The sequence below is a fragment of the Cavia porcellus genome, unplaced genomic scaffold, assembly GCF_034190915.1.
Source record: "Cavia porcellus strain 051 isolate PalLab524CR breed Dunkin Hartley unplaced genomic scaffold, mCavPor4.1 scaffold_23, whole genome shotgun sequence".
NCBI lineage: Eukaryota > Metazoa > Chordata > Mammalia > Rodentia > Caviidae > Cavia > Cavia porcellus.
In genome coordinates this window covers 7,560,942-7,577,938 of record NW_026947506.1, presented here as the reverse complement: position 1 = coordinate 7,577,938, position 16,997 = coordinate 7,560,942, and the positions used below count along the sequence as shown (strand labels likewise).

Here is a 16,997-nt window from a genome sequence, read left to right as displayed (position 1 = left end):
CCATCCATCCATTCAGTAACTCAGCTATTCATTGACTCAAAGACAAATATGTACTAAATGCCAACCACCTGGGAAGCAGGCAGGCAGTTTTGTATCAGGCAACTTGGATACAGAAGCACAGAGAGTGTGGAAGGGGTGTGTAAGTGGCAAAACACAAACACCAGTAGAAAGTGAGCAGCACTGCAGAGGACAGGAGGAGAGGGACAGAGAACTGACAGAGGTGTCCTGACGTGGGCAAGTCCCTCCTCTCCTGGAGGAACCGAGACTCACTCGAACCATGAACCCTGTGGCACACAGATAGCAGAGGCCAGTTGGGAAGTTCTGATCCTTGTGGGGCATGCGATCAAATGGGGAGCCTAGGAATGCTGGGGAGCAGCATTCAGGGGCGCAGAGCATGGAGGCAGAGGTGCCACCCAGTAGTCCTGAGGCAAGGGCCGATCTGGAGCCATCTGGGAGAAGCCCAGGCGGCCCAGCTGCAGGGTGCTGCACAGGTCCTGTGGCATCCTCATATCTCAGGAGGAGAAGGTGCCCACACTCACCCATCATGGTGGCCACGCCTTCAGCGCTGTGCTCCACCCAGGAGCCCACAGACAGGCCATCCTTGAATTGGGCACGGAGGGAGGGGCTAGACAGGAAGAGCAGCAGCAGCTTCAAGGCCAGCACGGTGGTGCTGGGGTGCAGGTGACCCTGCAGGAGCAGCAGGAACCAGTCAGGGCCCAGGCTCACAAACATCTCCTCCTTGGACCTGGGGATCAGTAAGTAGAGTCCATTACCTTTCAGCCACTTCCGGAAGAGACAAAGCCCAGCCCACAAATCCCCGGGGAAAGGCAGTGCAGGTTGGTATTTATTGATGGCCTAGAGAAGCGCACACAGCACATTTTGAAAGAATGTGGAGAAAAATGGTGGCAGAATTGCTGCACAGTGGATAAATTTGTTCATTAATTGCTGCAACATAAGTTGGCCAAAGCTTTGCAAAGCACCTGGGAGCTGTGCATGGAGAAAGGTGAAATCGTGTGGACTCCTTCATTTCCCAGCTTCCCCACTCCTCGCATGTACATAGTGCAGGAACAGCCGCCTGTGTAATTTAATTACACTGGCCCGTCACAGAAAACACAATGCTTCATTATCTCCTTTTTAAAGACATTAGTCACAACTACTCTAAATTGCCTGGTGTGGTGGCGCACGCCTGTAATCCCAGCACTCAGGAGTCTGAGGCAGGAGGATCGTTAAGAGTTCGAGACCAGCCTGAACTACAAAGTGAGCTTAAGGCCAGCCTGGACTGCATAGTGAGACCCTGTCTCAAAAAGACAAAAAGCTACTCTAAGTGGAATGGTCTAATATTTAGTCATCTCTATCAGTTTACGCAAAGAAAGGCCATGGACTACCATTCTCAAAACCCGTTTTAAAATGATGAGTCTGGAGAACACAGGAATGGAAAGGGCCAGGAGGGCCAGGAGGCAGGTGGCCAGGACGCTGACCAAGCACGGCATTCAGCCTTGGGAGCCGGGGAAAGAGCCATCTACACGGAGCAGTGGGGTCAGCTCCAGCTGCCAGACCAGGTGAGGCAGGGGTGGGGCTGGTGTCCACTAGAGTGAGCAGTGGACGAGGGGCCAAGGAACTGGCCTCTTTCCTAGCCCCGCCTGTGATGCTCACAGACTGGATGACTCTGGCAGAGCTCCTCATGTGCTCTGGTCACTCGACTTGGTGACGATGACCGTGAGGATGACAGGGGCGATGATGGGGATAATGGGGTGGTAATGGATGGTGTGGAGATGGCTATGGTCACAGTGGTGGTGGTCAGTGGTGGCAGTGATGGTGGTTGTGATGACAATGGTGGTGGTGGTGATGACAGCAGTGATGTGGCCCTGGTGATGAAGACAATTATAGGATGGTGGTGACAGTGGTGGTGATGCTGGCGATGATACTGATAAGTGGTGACAGCAGGAATGACAACAGTTTTCCAGACACCTCTCTCGGGTCTCTCTACACATTAGCTCACTTCCTCCTCACCATCGCCATGTATGGAAGGTATTATTTTTAATCCCACACAAACAAGTAGACAGAGGCATACAGAGCTTGCATAACATTCTGGAGTCCTTAGGGACAGAGCTGGGACCCAGCCCAGAAGGCCCAGATGCTACCATCTGGGTGCTTACGTGCTATACTACATCCTTTTAAAAAGACGAAAAAGAATAGGGCCACACTAGCTCGCCGCCAAAGCATCCTCCAGTGTCAACCCGCTACATCACCAAAAAACGTAAACTTGCAAAAATGTAAATTTGCAACTAAAATTTGCAAGGTCGCTTCGCTGAGGGGTGACCCCTCCCCACCGCGAACACACAGACACACTGAGTGTAACCTCAGAGAAGCTGAGGAATTGTATGGACGTGCTCACAGCTGCATCCCAGGAGTCAGAAACAGTGGCTGGAATACAGTAGGCACTCAAAATATAGTCGCCTGACAAATGGCTCCAGGACGGCAAGCAAGCAGCCAGGAGTCCACAGAATCAGTTTTATGGCTCCACATTACTTTGGAAGTCAGCTGAAGGCAGATAGCACTGCTTTTCCAAATTGGGAAAAAAACTAACACACTAGGAATAAACAGCGGAGGAATTTGGCAAGGCTTTGCCTTGATGGATGTGACTTGGGCTAACCATTTCTCCATCCTGCTGTCTGCCAAGCACAGGACATCGAAGGCAGTGATCATCATAACCGCAGAACAGTAACAATCATAGGACGGCAATGGTGACACAAGAGCTGATTGAAATGACACCAAATCTGCTCCTGGTCACCCTTGCCCATTGAACTCTTGCATGCGATATCTCAGGGCAAGGTCTGGTTGATCGGGTGAGGAAAATACAATGTTTGTTCCGCCTCGTGTAGGAAACGCATCATGGAAACAGACTCGGAGATGCCAAACTTTTCATTAAGGAAAGGATTTAATACCGCAGCCCTGTAGGAGGCAGCCTTGTGCCAAATTGCTCTTCCCCGGAGCTACTCACTCGGAGGACAGATGGAGTTGGGGGGAAGATATTACGCCGAGCAGCATCTCCAACAACTGGTTTCTGAGGCTGATTGTCTGTCCAGATGTTTGGCTTCCAGCTACAAAGCAGAAAATTCAGATTTGAGAGGAAACGGATGTAAAGCGATATAACGTTGGCCCAGTGAGCCATCGGATTCATCAAACGCTTAGTTTGCTCAGGAATTGGGGCACGGATGGGACTCGAAATTTTGGCAGGCAATTCTGGATTACAAGGCGATCGTAAAAAAAAAAAAAAAAAAAAAGAATTTTGGGAAATGCTGCTAATGTTCCCTTTACCTAGAAATGTCTTCCTCGGATCTGTCTTTGAAAACAAAAATTCAGATAGATCGGGCAATGCCATCCCAGCGTGTCTTCTGTGACAGTGGGACTGTTTTGTGCCTCTCCAGTCCAGGACCTGGTCCCTGGCCTGTGCCTCCCTGAGCTCTTGGAACAGGCAAGGCTGAGGAACTGACTTTTCGACTGCATTTCTGTTCAATGAATTAAATTGGAAACGTAAATGGTCGCACTGCCAAGAGGCTCTGGTGTTGGGCAGCACAGGCCTACAGGGCCTGGGAGACAGTGGACACCACGGTCCCCTCACACGTCTCAGCAGAGAGGACACAAGGCAGGCCACCAGCCAGCACCCAGTCGGGGCGACAAGGCAGCCTGAGGAAACCGATCCCACACTGCACACGGCGCGGAGCCCCAGGGGCCTCCGAAGAAGAGGAGGACACAGGGTGTGGCAGCACAAGGCGGTGTGGCAGGGCGGGGACACTGGTGTAGAGGAGGAAGCGGGGATAGTGCGTGCAGGGGTGGCATCTCTGGAGAGATGAGCTTGGGCAAACCAGACGCGGAGGCTGCCACCTTAGGGTGCTCAGAGACCTCAGGTGCCCACAAGTGTGGGAGCCAGGGTGGCAGGGGTCCACCGGGAAAGCACCACTGATGCCCAGGTGCTGTCCCAGGGAGCCACCCCTCCTCTGCAGTTCAGAGCCCAGCTGAGGTTCTAGAGCAGGAATGCACCCCGATTCTTCTCAGCTATGGTGCTTCCCCATCGCCCTCAGCCCCTAGCATTCAGGCAAAGTCCCTCACCAGGTGCCGAGGAGGCCAGGGCTCCGTCCACGCAGACCTGCGTCTCGTCCACAGAGGAAGGCTTGAGGGTATACACAATGAACAGCCCGATCCTGGGCACAGCAGGACAGAAACAGGAGGGGAATCATGTTAGCCTGTGGTCCGCACAGTATTTCCAGAAACTTCTAAACTCTGTTGGGATTCATCAGAGCAGTGACCTCTGTGTTGGTGGATGTGGAGAGGGAGGCTGAGGGTGGCACCAGCTGGCAGGCACATGGGTCGAATGCAGGAGCCACAACAGGTTGGCCACACTCAGGGAGTCTCAGGGGTCGGCAGATGCCAGGGGAGAAAACCACTTCTCGCCCCAATCCTCCCCGTTTCTTCCAGCTCCCATCTGTGAACAGGAGCCTCCCCAGCAGGACCCTAGTGGGCTGAGCACAGTGAGGCCACAGCCGGCCCCTGTCCCTTTGTACCTAAGCAGGTCCCGGATGCTGAAGTGGCCCCTCAGCTGGCAGCCCAGGATGCCAATGATGGTGGGAACCTTGGTGGGGGCGAGGCTGGGCTCGTTGAAGAGAAAGACGAGCTTGGGGATGAGCTGGGCCTGGTGGGCGACCTCGGCGTTCCTCGCCCCTTCCCTGCAAGCCCAGGAGAGAGGCAATGAAAGCTTTTACGGGAATGAACCGAATTCACTCTGTTTCTGCTAAAAAGCTTTTCGACACTGACTTTAGGGCTTCTTGGCATCTTGTCAAGATGCCATCAGAACCATCGAATATGCATCTGCCGAGTGCCAGAGTCGCTGGGGCAGCACCCCCAGCCTCCATCCTCCGGAAACCGCCTTCAGAGACAAACCCCAATTATTGACTTTTAAATCCTGAGCCTCCAGGAAAACTAACGTCGGCCTCAGAAACTCAGCAGCAAGACAGCAGACACTCAGGTGACCCGCAGCCCGTCCCCAAGCAAAAGTGAGGGTCTGTCTGGGTGTGTGTGCCATCTTCCTGCCCGTCTAAGCCACAAAGTGGACTCGAGTATTCCTCCTTGGGGTAACCACAAAGCCAGTTTCCAGTAAATTCTACTCTCCCAAAGAAAGCAGCTCCCGGGGTAAATGTCTGTTTCTTAGAAAACAGCAATTTCAAAGTAAAAGGGAAGGGGGGGAGGGGCGGGCAGAGGAGGAGGGGACCTGGGGGAGCACTGAGCTGTGCTGAGCCGCACACCCCAGTACCCGACGACGGGGGAGGAAGCAGCCCCATCCTGGGCCCTGCGGGCTTGGCTGCCCCGACAGGTGTGTGCTTTACCGAATACCCAGCATTAAACCTGAGGTGGGAAATAGCTTATAACAAGCTCTCCATAGTAAGAGTCTGCCTGAAGAAATGTTTGCAGATACATCCCAAATGCTAAGTGGACTTGTGGCCGCAGGAACAGGCGGAGAGAGGAGACAGGGGCAGGAGGACCCTCCACAGCGCCTCTGGACTCCCTCTGACTGCCTCTTGCCAATCACTCCAGAGGAGAAGCCAGGCAGCCAGCCCAGCTACACGGCCCAAGCTGGCTCGCAGAAACTCAGCCCTATTTGCAGGACCATTGAGTCATGAGACAGCCCTGGCTCTGCCACCCCTGCTAAGCGGAGGAGCTGTGACGAGGAGCTGCCCAGCAGCCACCTGGAAAACAGGGAAGTGGTCTGCAGGAGCAATGCAACAGACAGAGAGGGACAGGAGCAGGGACAGAGCTCAGGCACAGTCACCTGGGCACAAGGCCGGGGAGAGGGCTGCCAATTCCTCTTGAAGGAGCCGTGCACTCCTCCTTGAACCGTCCCCTTCCCTTCCCTCCTCCTTCCCTCCCCTCTTCCCCTTTCTCCTTCCTCAAGCTGCCTTGGGTTCTGTTTCTGCCCCTTGCAACCAAAACAGCCCTGATCAGTCAGAAAAGTGGCTGGACAGTCCTGGGGGACAGCAGGCTGAGCAGCAGGACGAGTCCTGAGCTGAGCTCTCCTCTCCTGGCCACGCTGGCTGAGCCCAGATTTGGTGCTGGTGCCCTGGGCTACAGAGACTTCTAAGCCCCCAGCTCCTGTTCTCCTGAGCCCAAGGCCATCAAAGGACAGAGAACTCTCCCATGTGCGTGACCACCCTCCGGATGCAGGCAGGAGGCCTCGGTTGTCCTGTCCTCTCAGGCCTATTTCTTGGCAGGAAGACTGTCTTCCTTAAAACCGACCCAGGGCTGTGGGCACCCACCTACCTCGGCGACTGGAGGATGTCCCCAAGGTGGGAGAAGAGGGCCAGCTCCAGGTTGTCCGCAGTGTTCATCCAGAGCTGGAAGACAGGACGTGTGCCCTGAGGCCAAGGCACATGTGGGGCAGGGTCTGCGGGCAGCGTAGCCCTGGGTCTCCTGCATCCAGGAGCCAGCTCTGCAATGGGACCAGCTTCCCTGACCTCAGGTAGATGAGCGCGCTTCTCCTGGGGAGGCTCAAACTCAGCCCTGTCCTCCCAGCTCACTGCTGCCTGGTGCTCATCGTGGGTCTGGATCCCAGTCAAGGTCACCTGCACCCACCAGGCCTGCATCTGCCCAGTGCTGAGCCTACACCACTGAGACCACATGCCGGACACATTGCATTCACATAGGAGTTTGCAAGACCACAGAGGTCCCACTCTACAGATAAGAAAGTAAAGGCAGAGACAGAGCAGCTGAGTGGCAAGCATCATTCACCACCACCAAGTGGGAGGAGGACACCAAGCCCTAGTTTTTCGGGTTTTACATTCATGGAACACGCATGGCTTTGTGCACAGCAAAAAGCAGCTGTCACTGTGCCTCAGGCAGGACTGGTGGCCTGGCTTCCCATCCCGTTGCTTCTTTCTTCCTATTTATCATCACCAAATCCTGACAGTTCCCAAAGCCCAGGATACAGCAGGTAGGGACCTGGGGTCATACGAGTGTCCCCAGAGCGGCAAAAATGCCCAGCCTGCAAACAATATCAGGTGCTCAAGGAAAGAGAGGCCACAAAAGTCCTCAGATGCTGAGCCATGGGACAGAGCTGCAGGAAGATGCGTTTCAAGGTACTCCTGGGACACCTGAAATCACAGCTCTACGGGCACTGTTTGTCCTGTACTTATAAACCTATGACAGAGCTCATTTTATAAAGCAGACACAGCAGGAGATCGACAGTAATAACTGACAGCAAAATTGAATTACAGTAGCAAATACTGTCGTGGCTTATTTAAAATTTATGAACTGTTGATTTCTGGAATTTTCCATTTAATAGTTTTGGACTAACTGGACCTGTCTTGAGTGAAGCCACAGAAAAGGGGGTACTATGGTGTCTTTGTTTAGGAAAGAAGGGGCTTGACGCTCAGGGAGGCTGAGTCACCCTAGTCTCCGGTGGGCAGAGACTGGCATCAAAGCCTGGCATTGTCTTGTCTACACAGTAGACGGGGCAGACAGTGACCCCCAGGGCCGATGAGGACCCCACTGTAAACTGGCGGTGTCCCCACTTCATGTCCTGACTGCAGAGAAACACAAAGGGCCCTGTGGACATAGTTCCTCAGGAGGGGTGCGTGCAGGGACCAGCTCTCTCCAGCCCAGGAGCCTGGGGTCACACAAGCTGTGTGTGGTTATTACGGGTCACTTAGATTTTTTACAAGAAAGAAAGCAAAGCAAGTAAGTGTGGTGCTTTGAAACCAGACCCAGCTGACAGCTTTCCAGCCCTCAGGGTAATTTAATACAAGCCCAGACACTGCCAGAGGACACACAGAGAGGTCGGGGAGCATTTATCCATGAAACCAGCCATTCGGCCACAAACCACGGCTCCTGCTCCCTGCCTCGAGGCCGCAAGCTGAGGAAGGACAGACAAACCTACCACCTAGCAGTCGGGTCCCCTGTCGACAAACCTACCGCCTAGTAGTGGGGTCCCCTGTCCCCTGCCTGCAGGAGCGCCCAGCCCCCCATTTCCTTCCAGCATTAGAAGAACATCTTACCACGAGTCAAGATTATTAACTTCCTAGAAACGTATTTATGCATTTATTCATTCACTCACTGCCTTAGCACTGGGGGTGGAACCCAGGGCTTTCATGCTGGGCTATCTCCCCAGCCCTGTTCAACCATTTTATTTTGAGACAGAGTCTCAGTAAGTCACTAAGTTCCCCCAGCTGGAATCAGACTTACCACCCTTCTGCCTCCGCCTCCCAGAGCACAGAAATGTCTTTGCACTGTACTAAATATCTGAATTTTGAGAGAGAAAATTGGTCTTCTGATCATTGTCCTGCAACACATAACCCTATACCAAGGAATGTGCTGCAGCGCCTGGATTAAACTCATCTGAACAGCAAATGGGCAAAGTCAGATGCTACTCTGTCCCTCACCCTGAGACCACTTCGCTCTCAGAAACGAGGTGCTTTAAGAAACCAGAAGCCTACGACTTGAATCCCTCGGCTTCTGTCCCTCCCTGCCTCTCAGCCGCCTGTCTGCTCCTTCTTCTGTTTCTGGTTCTTCCCTGACATCAGGGATCGCGCCCGCTTGTCTCCAAACTCTCCATCTTCTTTTAGGACCTTTCTACCAACAATCTCTTCCCTCAATAATTGAGAAACTGGCCCATCTTTAGCACCTCTCCCCCTCGAGCTGCTCTCAGACTTAGGTCTCCCACTTGCAACACAAACCCCAAGTCCCGAGACCCCTCCTCTTTCTTTTCCAGTATCGTACTCAGGACTTGGGCAGCTACATTTATGATTAAGATTGTCCTGAGGAAGGACAGACAAACCTACCACCTAGCATTGCCTGCACTGTGCTGTATGTGGTCTCCTGGTCTCAGGAGAGCTGTCCGGTGAGCCAGGAGGGCGCCCATCCCTCCTGCCTCCTGGGAGGGTTACTGAGTCTGGGGCCACCTGCTGCCTGACCCACAGATTTTCCCTACAAACCCCTTGGACCTAGAGTCTCCTTACAGAGGAGGTTGGCTTCTAACATTTCAAACCAACGGTTCCATTCACTTGATGGTGATAAATCTTGTGGGCTTCTAATTTCCTTTTGAGTAAGCAAGCCCAAGAATCGTAAGTTTTCTTTGAGGTTGTCCATATGAGCTGAGTTCTCTAAGTCATTCATGCAAAACCTCCGACCTCATTTTTATGTTATCTTTCTCACTGCAGCATTCTCCCCTTTCTTCTTCCCCCTATCATTCGTTGGGGCTTTCAACTGTCTTGTTCAGAGCTGGGATTGGAACTCGGGGCCTTGCACGTCAGCCAAGTGCTCTACCACTGAGCTACACTTCCAGCCACCGATTCACCTTAACAGAGGTTTACCCGTGTTATGGGAACCAGGTCTTAGTGCTCCTCTGAATATTTTATCTTTCCTGTTTTATGATTTTTTTATTTTTTCTTTCTTTCTTTCTCTGAACTCTGCTTTTGGTTTTTTTCATTTCCTTGGTTGGTTGGTCATTCTAACTTCCTGATTTAGAAGCTCTATGCAATAACTTAAAAATGTTTCTCTTTCTCCTGTAGACCTGGGTGGCTACAAATCCCCAGCCCTCTTTCCACAGCAGCCCGCAATATGCCACCGACCTTCAATTCTAATCTGAGTTATGGCTTCTTCATGGATCCCCCTCTTCCAACCCTCTGCCTTTGCCTGAACGTAGGTTTCAAATTTTCCACCTGAATTTCTGCAGCCATCTCTTGATCAGGCCCCTGCTCCAGGCTCTTGCAACCAGAGTGACTCACCTAAAATAAAATCCTAAGGTGCCCATCTTCACCTAACATCCTGTTAACAGCAGCGGTGTGGCACAGGGTACTGACTTTCTAAAAATGGTGTCCAAGGGCCTCATCCTCACAGAGCACCTTGGATAGCTCATTCTAAAAGTGGTTTTAACATGGGAGGAGCACTGTCACCGGAGCAGTGCTGAGGGCACCAGGGACACCCTGCGTGGCGGAATGTCCCTCTGACCTCAGTGGCTGTGTGTGTTCAGAATGAAAATACTAAAACGCATTTGTTACGCAGCAAAAGGCAGGGCTCCCAGCAACGGCTCTAGTGGGATCACCAGTGTGATCAGGGACAAAACACAGAGAGAATCACCCAACCTCGACATCAGGGCCAGGGTCTTGGATGTAGGAGGGCCTCAGCCAGAACTTTCTAATTTAAAACTCTACGAGAAGAGCAAGCTAATCTGTAAGAAAGACCACTTTCAAATCATCCCCTAGGCTTCCACCTAGAGAGGCTGAGGCGTGCACCCAACCAACCGTCTGCACCGGTGCAGACAAGCTGTGTCACTAGGCTGCGGGCACAGGAAGCCAGGCTGTGCCCACGTGGAGGATCCACAGGTGGAAGACCCCCACCCGGAGGCTCTTTCCCCACTGGATTCAACAACTCAGCCCCAGCCCCCACTCCCTAAAGCTGCACTCCTCTCCCCTCCCCTCCCCTCCCGTCCCCTCCCCTCTCTTCCCCTCCCCTCCCCTCCCCTCCCCTCCCCTCCCCTCCCCTCCTCTCCTCTCCTCTCCTCTCTTCTTGCCCTGTTCCTGCCCTGCCATGGCACCCAGCCACATGGCTGTGGACAGTCCCTGGCTACTGAGCATCAGGGGATCCCAAGACATAGCCCATCCCCGCCAGCTCCTCTGCAGTGTCTCAAAGACTCACTGGAAATAGCAAAGTGCCATCCAGAAGAGTTGGGGTCACTCTCTGAACCCCCTTATGGATGTGATGCTTCATAGGTCAAATTCCTCTCTCAGATACTACCTGGCTTAAGCCCACCAGAGCCCCCAAACAAGAAGTGACAGTCTCCAGGTCACATATAAGGATTATGGGGCCCAGATAGGTCAAGAACATTGCCCAAGGCCACACAGCCCAGAGGTGGCAGGATTTAAGTATAATTCACACCAGGCTCCAGAACCTGAGTAGTCCCTGCCATGGGGACTCTGTGGGAAGCAAATCAACTGGCATATGGGAACTTCCAGGCTTTTCCCACCACACATGCACACATGCACATGTGCACACATGTGCACACACACACACACACACACACGCGCACACGCACACTCCTGAAGGACTCAGCCCTTTGGTTCACCTCGAAGTCGCAGAGAATGTGCTGGAAGACACCCATGTTGGTGACCGCAGAGGGCCTGAAGCCCAGCTCCGCAGTGCCGGCCACAGAGAGGATGAGCTGGAGGACGCGGTGGTTGAGGAGGAAGGCCTTCTTCCGCAGGAGGAACGCCAGGATCTGAGAGGGGACGCAGGGGGCGGCCTGTGAACACCTGCGGGGCTCAGCCTCCCTCTGCAGCCTGCGCCCTGGGCAGCCCCGGTGGCAAAGCCCTGCTCGCTGGGCTGCCATCCTGTGCCCACATTCTCAGAGGCAAAGCCTGCGCTGACTCTGTGGCTCCTGCCCTGCAGGTGACCTGGCCTCACTCCGGGTCCCCTGCATCTCTCAGAATCTCCTCCCTGGTTTCCCCCAGGTGACAAGTGCTCCTGGTCACCTCCTTGGCTTCCCACTTTCTGTTCCTGCATCCTGTACGCATAAGCATCTCACAGGAGCTGAAGAATCCCCAGGAAGCCTTCATCCACCCAGGAGCCCGGTCACACCAGCCTTCCTTCCCCTGCAGCCACCAGATGTGTCCTCCTGTGGCCCAGGAAGCTAGCAGTAACTATGTCCTACCACCCAGTGGGGGTCCCAGGGAGACCTTCAGGAGCCAGCCCCTCCCAGAGCCTAGGAAGATGCACCCCTACCAAGCACTGCCCACCCAGATGACCACCCAGGCGGTCCTAGTGTCCAGTCCACCTCCTCCTGATGGACATCGGTCCCCCTCCCCCTGATGGGCTCGTCGCCTGCACAGCTCAGCTCCCCACCTCTGGTCCTAACGCTGCTCTCTGTCCTCTCCCAGACACTGCCCTCCCCTTCCAGCACAGCCAGAAAGATGGCACAACACCGCTTCACACCGTCCTGGTCACAGTGTTACCACGTCTGTGATCTGACCTCCCCCACTGAGACCCAGCAGGGTGACTGCAGTGTGCACCTCTGGTCCTGCTCCTGTGGCTCCTCAAAGGCCACCTCTCCCCGTGCAGCAGTCACTCAAGGGCAGTGTTCGTATCTCCTCTGACCAGGTCAGTCGTAAACAACAGTGACCATTACATCACGCGTGCACAATTCCCTGCACAAGCGCCCTTCTAGGACCTGAGCCTGGGTTTGCACACGTAATTAGCACAACCCTCCACAATAGATATGCCAGTCCTGGTTTACACAGGGAGGACAGGCACAGAGAGATGAAGGACCCATGTAGCTAGCAGCTCTGGGGGGAGTGGGGAGCCCCTTGTTTATATGAAACCCAGTGCTCACAGCAGCCCTGCGATGCATGAGCTATGACGGTCCATAGCTCCTCTGAGACAAAGAGGGTAAATAACTCTTTCAGGGTCACAGAACAAGCTAAAGGACAAGGAGGGGTTCCCAACCCAGCAGGCTGGCCCTTCAGCTGTGGGAGAGGACACACAGGGGGCCCTAGAGTCACCAGAGAAAGCTCTAGAAGCTTCACACAGGTGAGCACCCAGCTCAGAACCACACAGGCTGGCTGTCACCTGGCCCTCCTCTGCTATGACCATGCCAGTCCCACAGCCTACCACCAGCCAAAAGTCACCCTGCAGGAAATGTCCCTCTGGCGAAGGAGCCCGTCCCTGTCCCTTGGCGGCTGAGCCTGTCCAAGGTGGGTTACCTGGTACCCGCTGATGTGCTGCATCAGGCGGTCACACATGGGGTTGCTGGTCAGAACCGAGTGCAGGACCTTCACGGCCGCGTACATGGTGTGGTCATCTGTTGCTAAAGAGATGAGGCCCAGGAGGATGGCAGGGCCACCAATGAAGTCCAAGCTGCTGGCAGCCGGGCTGGAGTGAAAGACCCTCACCCCTGCAAGAGACAAACAGGGCACTGGACCGACTCCACTGCAGCCACCTGCCATGCAAAGTCCCCACAGCAGGCGGGTGCAGGGGCCATCCAGCCTCCATCCAGAAGGCCGGAAGGGGCATCGGGGAGGGGCTGGGAAAGCCTGGAGAGGCGAGGGCCCTGATGGAGGGCCTTCTGTGTCATGGAAAGGCTGAAGCCCAGAGGCTGCAGGGGGCTGCTCCCTGTTCTGTGTCACAGTGCCTAGGAGCCAGAGACAGTGCAGCTTGTTCCCCTGGTGGCTCTGAACACGTCAGGCTTCCCTGCCTCTGCCACCTGCTAGTCTAAGCTTTGCAGCAGCTCAGTGCATGGCTTATGCCCCATTGCCTGGTGACCAAGAGGTCCTACCCGCGAGTCTCCAAAAACGATTGCCTCTTAGGCAGGCTCTACCTTCTTGCAGGAACTGGCCTTCTTGTAGCTGAGTTCTCCACCATCCTCAGATGGGCTAGGGAGCACTGAGCTCTGTGACTTTTGGATCCCACTCAGGCTCTCCTGGCCTGGGCCCCAGCACACCCCATCTGGCCTGTACTCCACAGTTCCAGGGAGGCCCAGCCCTTCCTCCCTGCTGACCTACCTAAATGGCCCACAGCCACAGCTCCGAGGGTCCGGAGCGAACCCGAGAGGTGTCCAGCGCAATTTCTCAGCAGGAACACGGGTGTAGTGTTGTCACGCGAGGAAATGTTCATCTACAGAAATTGGCAACAGTTAGTCTCGAGAGTCTCCTGGGAAAGAGGGGGTGTGGGTCATGAGCCCGTAGAAGTCAGGGTCCCCAGGGCATGGCCAGGCTGGTGCTCCATAGGCAATGATGAGTGGACAATCACACTTGAACCAATGTCGGGGGGGGGGGAAGCCAAAATGTGAGGTCCCTGTCCCCCTCCTAAGCTGCGTCTTAACTGAGCGGCTCTGGTGAAAGCAGCTTTCAGTGAGGGCTCAAAGGCAGGAAGCACCTGAGGTCATCTCAGAGGACCCAGCAGGCCAAGGCAGCCACGGCCTCCTCAGCCTGAGCTGTGTCCATTCTGCAAAGCCCAGGCCTCCTGATTTCTGAAGGGTACAAGACAAGAGTTGGGGGACCTCCACCAGGAAGCGGTGAGCACAGCTGTGGCGTGGCGACACCTTGTCCCTTGGCCCTCTTGCTGCAAGGGGCTTTCTGTTCTTGAGGGTGACCTCAACAGATCAGCCCACACGCATCAGCACTAAGAGCCAAAGGTGATGTTTACTCGGGAACCAGAAGTCATAAATCACAGAGCATCCTCATTTATACGCGTTTTCCTGTTTTTCTGCAAGTTCACTGTTTTTAAAAAGTGACAGCAATTCAAAGCCCATTTGTGCAGCCTGGAGCAGTCAGTAGAATCCAAAGAGAGGCCAGCGCTGCTCTCTGGACATCACAACAGAAATGAAAATGTTCCACAAGTTCTTGCTACACCAGGAAGAGCTCCCACTCTCTCTCTGTCTCTGAGATTATAAATAAGAGGGCCAGTCTTGGGGGAGGGAAGGGTAAGGCACAGGGTACTGTAACACAGTGAAGCAGAGTTTATGCACACACGTGCCCACCCAGCCATGCTCAGACAAACACAAATCCGTGTTCACTCAAGCACCAGGAATCTGGACCGGTGGTGAAGATGGGGGGGTTACCTCCTTAGCGATCAGGCGGCTGTCCACCTCATTGTAGGCACTTCTGAGGTCCGCCACGCTGGTGGTGGAGGAGCTGGCCACGTGGAAGCCAAAGGAGACCTTTTCCTCTGTGATGAGGGGCGTGGCCTCGCCATCTGGGTCTTCTCCTGCAGCAACACATTTCCAATCAGGTGTAGTGTCTCTTTACAGAGAAGGAACTAACCCTCAGACAGTTAAGCACCTACAGTCTCACGGCAAAGTAATCACGGAGAGGACGTTTGTACATTTGCTGTGCTGCGTGTTTTTGCAAAGTTGTATGTTAAAATTCCTAAGCTTTGCATTACCCTGTTCTTCTCTGACACAAAAACGGTAACCACATCTCCAAGATGGAGCCTTCTATAAAGCAGAGATATCTTGGGTATTAAACTACCAGAGTTTAAAACATCTATCCAATGCCAATGTGCTAAGGGACAAGAAATCTGATTTATAAAAAAGGAAGTGCAAATTTCTCAGGAGCTGCACAGTGGGGGTGAGAAACCACCTTGGAATCAGCATCGTAGTCCCCAAGTCGGCAGGACCCAATGTCATTTCTAGAAGTGTGTGGTGTGTGAAGACAGAGTCCATGCAACTGTGGCCACAGTCCTGACCTGGTCCCATTGCTCGGGTCAGGGCCATTTGCACAGGAAATGAATCTCAAATAAAACCCAGGCCTGGAGACAGCACCTCCCCACGCGCAAGGCCTTCCCACCCGTGCATTCATTTCTCCCCAGATGGGAGCTGACCCCCAACTCAAGGAGCACAGAGAGCAGCGCTCTCGGCTTGAACAGCCAACAATCAATACGGTGAATGTAGATGTTTTGTCTGCCTGTTTAATAATTGAAGACAACAGTATACTTTAGTTAAAAAGCTTCTTCATTAAAAGGAATGCAACTTATTTATCTCATTCTCTTCTCTCTTTCTCTGCTCGTAGCATTACCCACCCATCCTCCTCCATTAGGAGCTTGGGAGAGGAAATCTAAAGGACATCATCACTTCCTTTTCTGTGACATTTTCTGTTGGATTGTAAATATATAATGATCCAGGTACAGAGGTCTACCCTAATGACTGACCCGAGCTGAGTTCATTCTTTACAAATGTGCTATAAATAACTAGATGTCCACTTAAAAAACTAATACCAGCAAAGACATTATCAATCAGAACTCTCCATACCTGGAGTATGCACAGCTTGGAAGTTACCACAGTATCTCGGGCCGAGTTTGATAATAGCTTCCAGAGTATCCACTGATATGGGTTCTTCAAAGAGGTAGGTGGGGCCAAGACGCCAGATTAATGACGATTTCTGCCTCCAGATCCGAGGGGTGGCAATATACCCATAGACATCCACAAAGGCGGATGGATCCATGGAAAGAAAGGGGCCTGGCAAGGCTTGGATGTACAGCATCTGTGAGGGCAAACAGGACGGAGAGAGGACGTGGGGTTTGATCTCAGAGGGAATCTCAGGGTTAATCAAATAAGCTCAGAGAGATGCAGCACAGTGAACCATGTCCTCTCTTTAAAATAAAATGCCTACAAAAATCTACAAAATTAAAAAGGGAACTCATGTAGCAAAATAAACTACAAAATGTAGGTGTGGGTAAAAAGCTGGCACTACCTTTGGAAGCAAACTTGATAAGACACAGAAGGAGAAATAAAGGAAATAAAATTCCATCTCTCCTGTGCCAATTATTCTACTAAAAACTTAAAGGTCCATTATTGACATATTAATGAAGATTCATAAAATTAACGATAGTGATAAAGCTTAGAAAGGAAGAAATAAAACTGTCTCTTTGCCAGCGTAGAACATTCCTAGGAAATTTTAAAAATCCCCTAGAATATTGAAGGCAAACCTTTTAGAGCTGCCAACGGTATGCACAGCCTCCTGAAACAACGTGCCATGGGTTCACCACCACGGTGAACTCATCAGGACACCAAATCAACACACACACCAAATCACATACTTGTGGACTAACACGTAAGCACCAATTAAAATTTAAAACAACACCATTTACAGTTGTTCAAATAAAAATTACATAATTTAATAAGAGGAATGGGATCGGTATAATGAAAATTTCAAAATGATACCGTGTCCATGGACAGAAAGATTCACCACCGTAAACATACAATTTTCCTCCAATTAATCTAACGCAATTCCCAGCAAGATTATTTGGTACGCTGAGACAGGCTAATGCTAAAACTAATATGGAACACACAGGCTCTAGAATACAATAAACCATTTTGAAAAAGAGTAAGTGTGAAAAAGCACAGAACCATAACAACGCACATGGTCTAACTATAAAAACCAAGACAGGGCAGCATTCATGGAGCGATAATCACAGATCAGTGTTTATAGAACGGAGGCCCCAGGAATAAACCTACCCGG

General features: G+C 52.7%; 1 protein-coding gene across 4 annotated transcripts in view; it reads right to left on the bottom strand.

The window, feature by feature from the left end:
* Wdfy4 (WDFY family member 4) overlaps positions 1-16,997 on the bottom strand; it is a 216,713-nt gene that overhangs the window by 126,707 nt on the left and 73,009 nt on the right. For all 4 annotated transcript variants that reach the window (XM_013148615.3, XM_063233764.1, XM_063233763.1 and 1 more), the window contains exons 20-29: positions 15,788-16,019; positions 14,600-14,745; positions 13,542-13,653; positions 12,744-12,934; positions 11,111-11,263; positions 6,313-6,386; positions 4,563-4,724; positions 4,111-4,202; positions 3,002-3,101; positions 540-745 (exon numbers count right to left, since the gene is read on the bottom strand). In XM_013148615.3, coding sequence (XP_013004069.1) covers positions 540-745; positions 3,002-3,101; positions 4,111-4,202; positions 4,563-4,724; positions 6,313-6,386; positions 11,111-11,263; positions 12,744-12,934; positions 13,542-13,653; positions 14,600-14,745; positions 15,788-16,019 — 1,468 coding nt within the window. The remainder of the gene's footprint in view (positions 1-539; positions 746-3,001; positions 3,102-4,110; positions 4,203-4,562; positions 4,725-6,312; positions 6,387-11,110; positions 11,264-12,743; positions 12,935-13,541; positions 13,654-14,599; positions 14,746-15,787; positions 16,020-16,997) is intronic.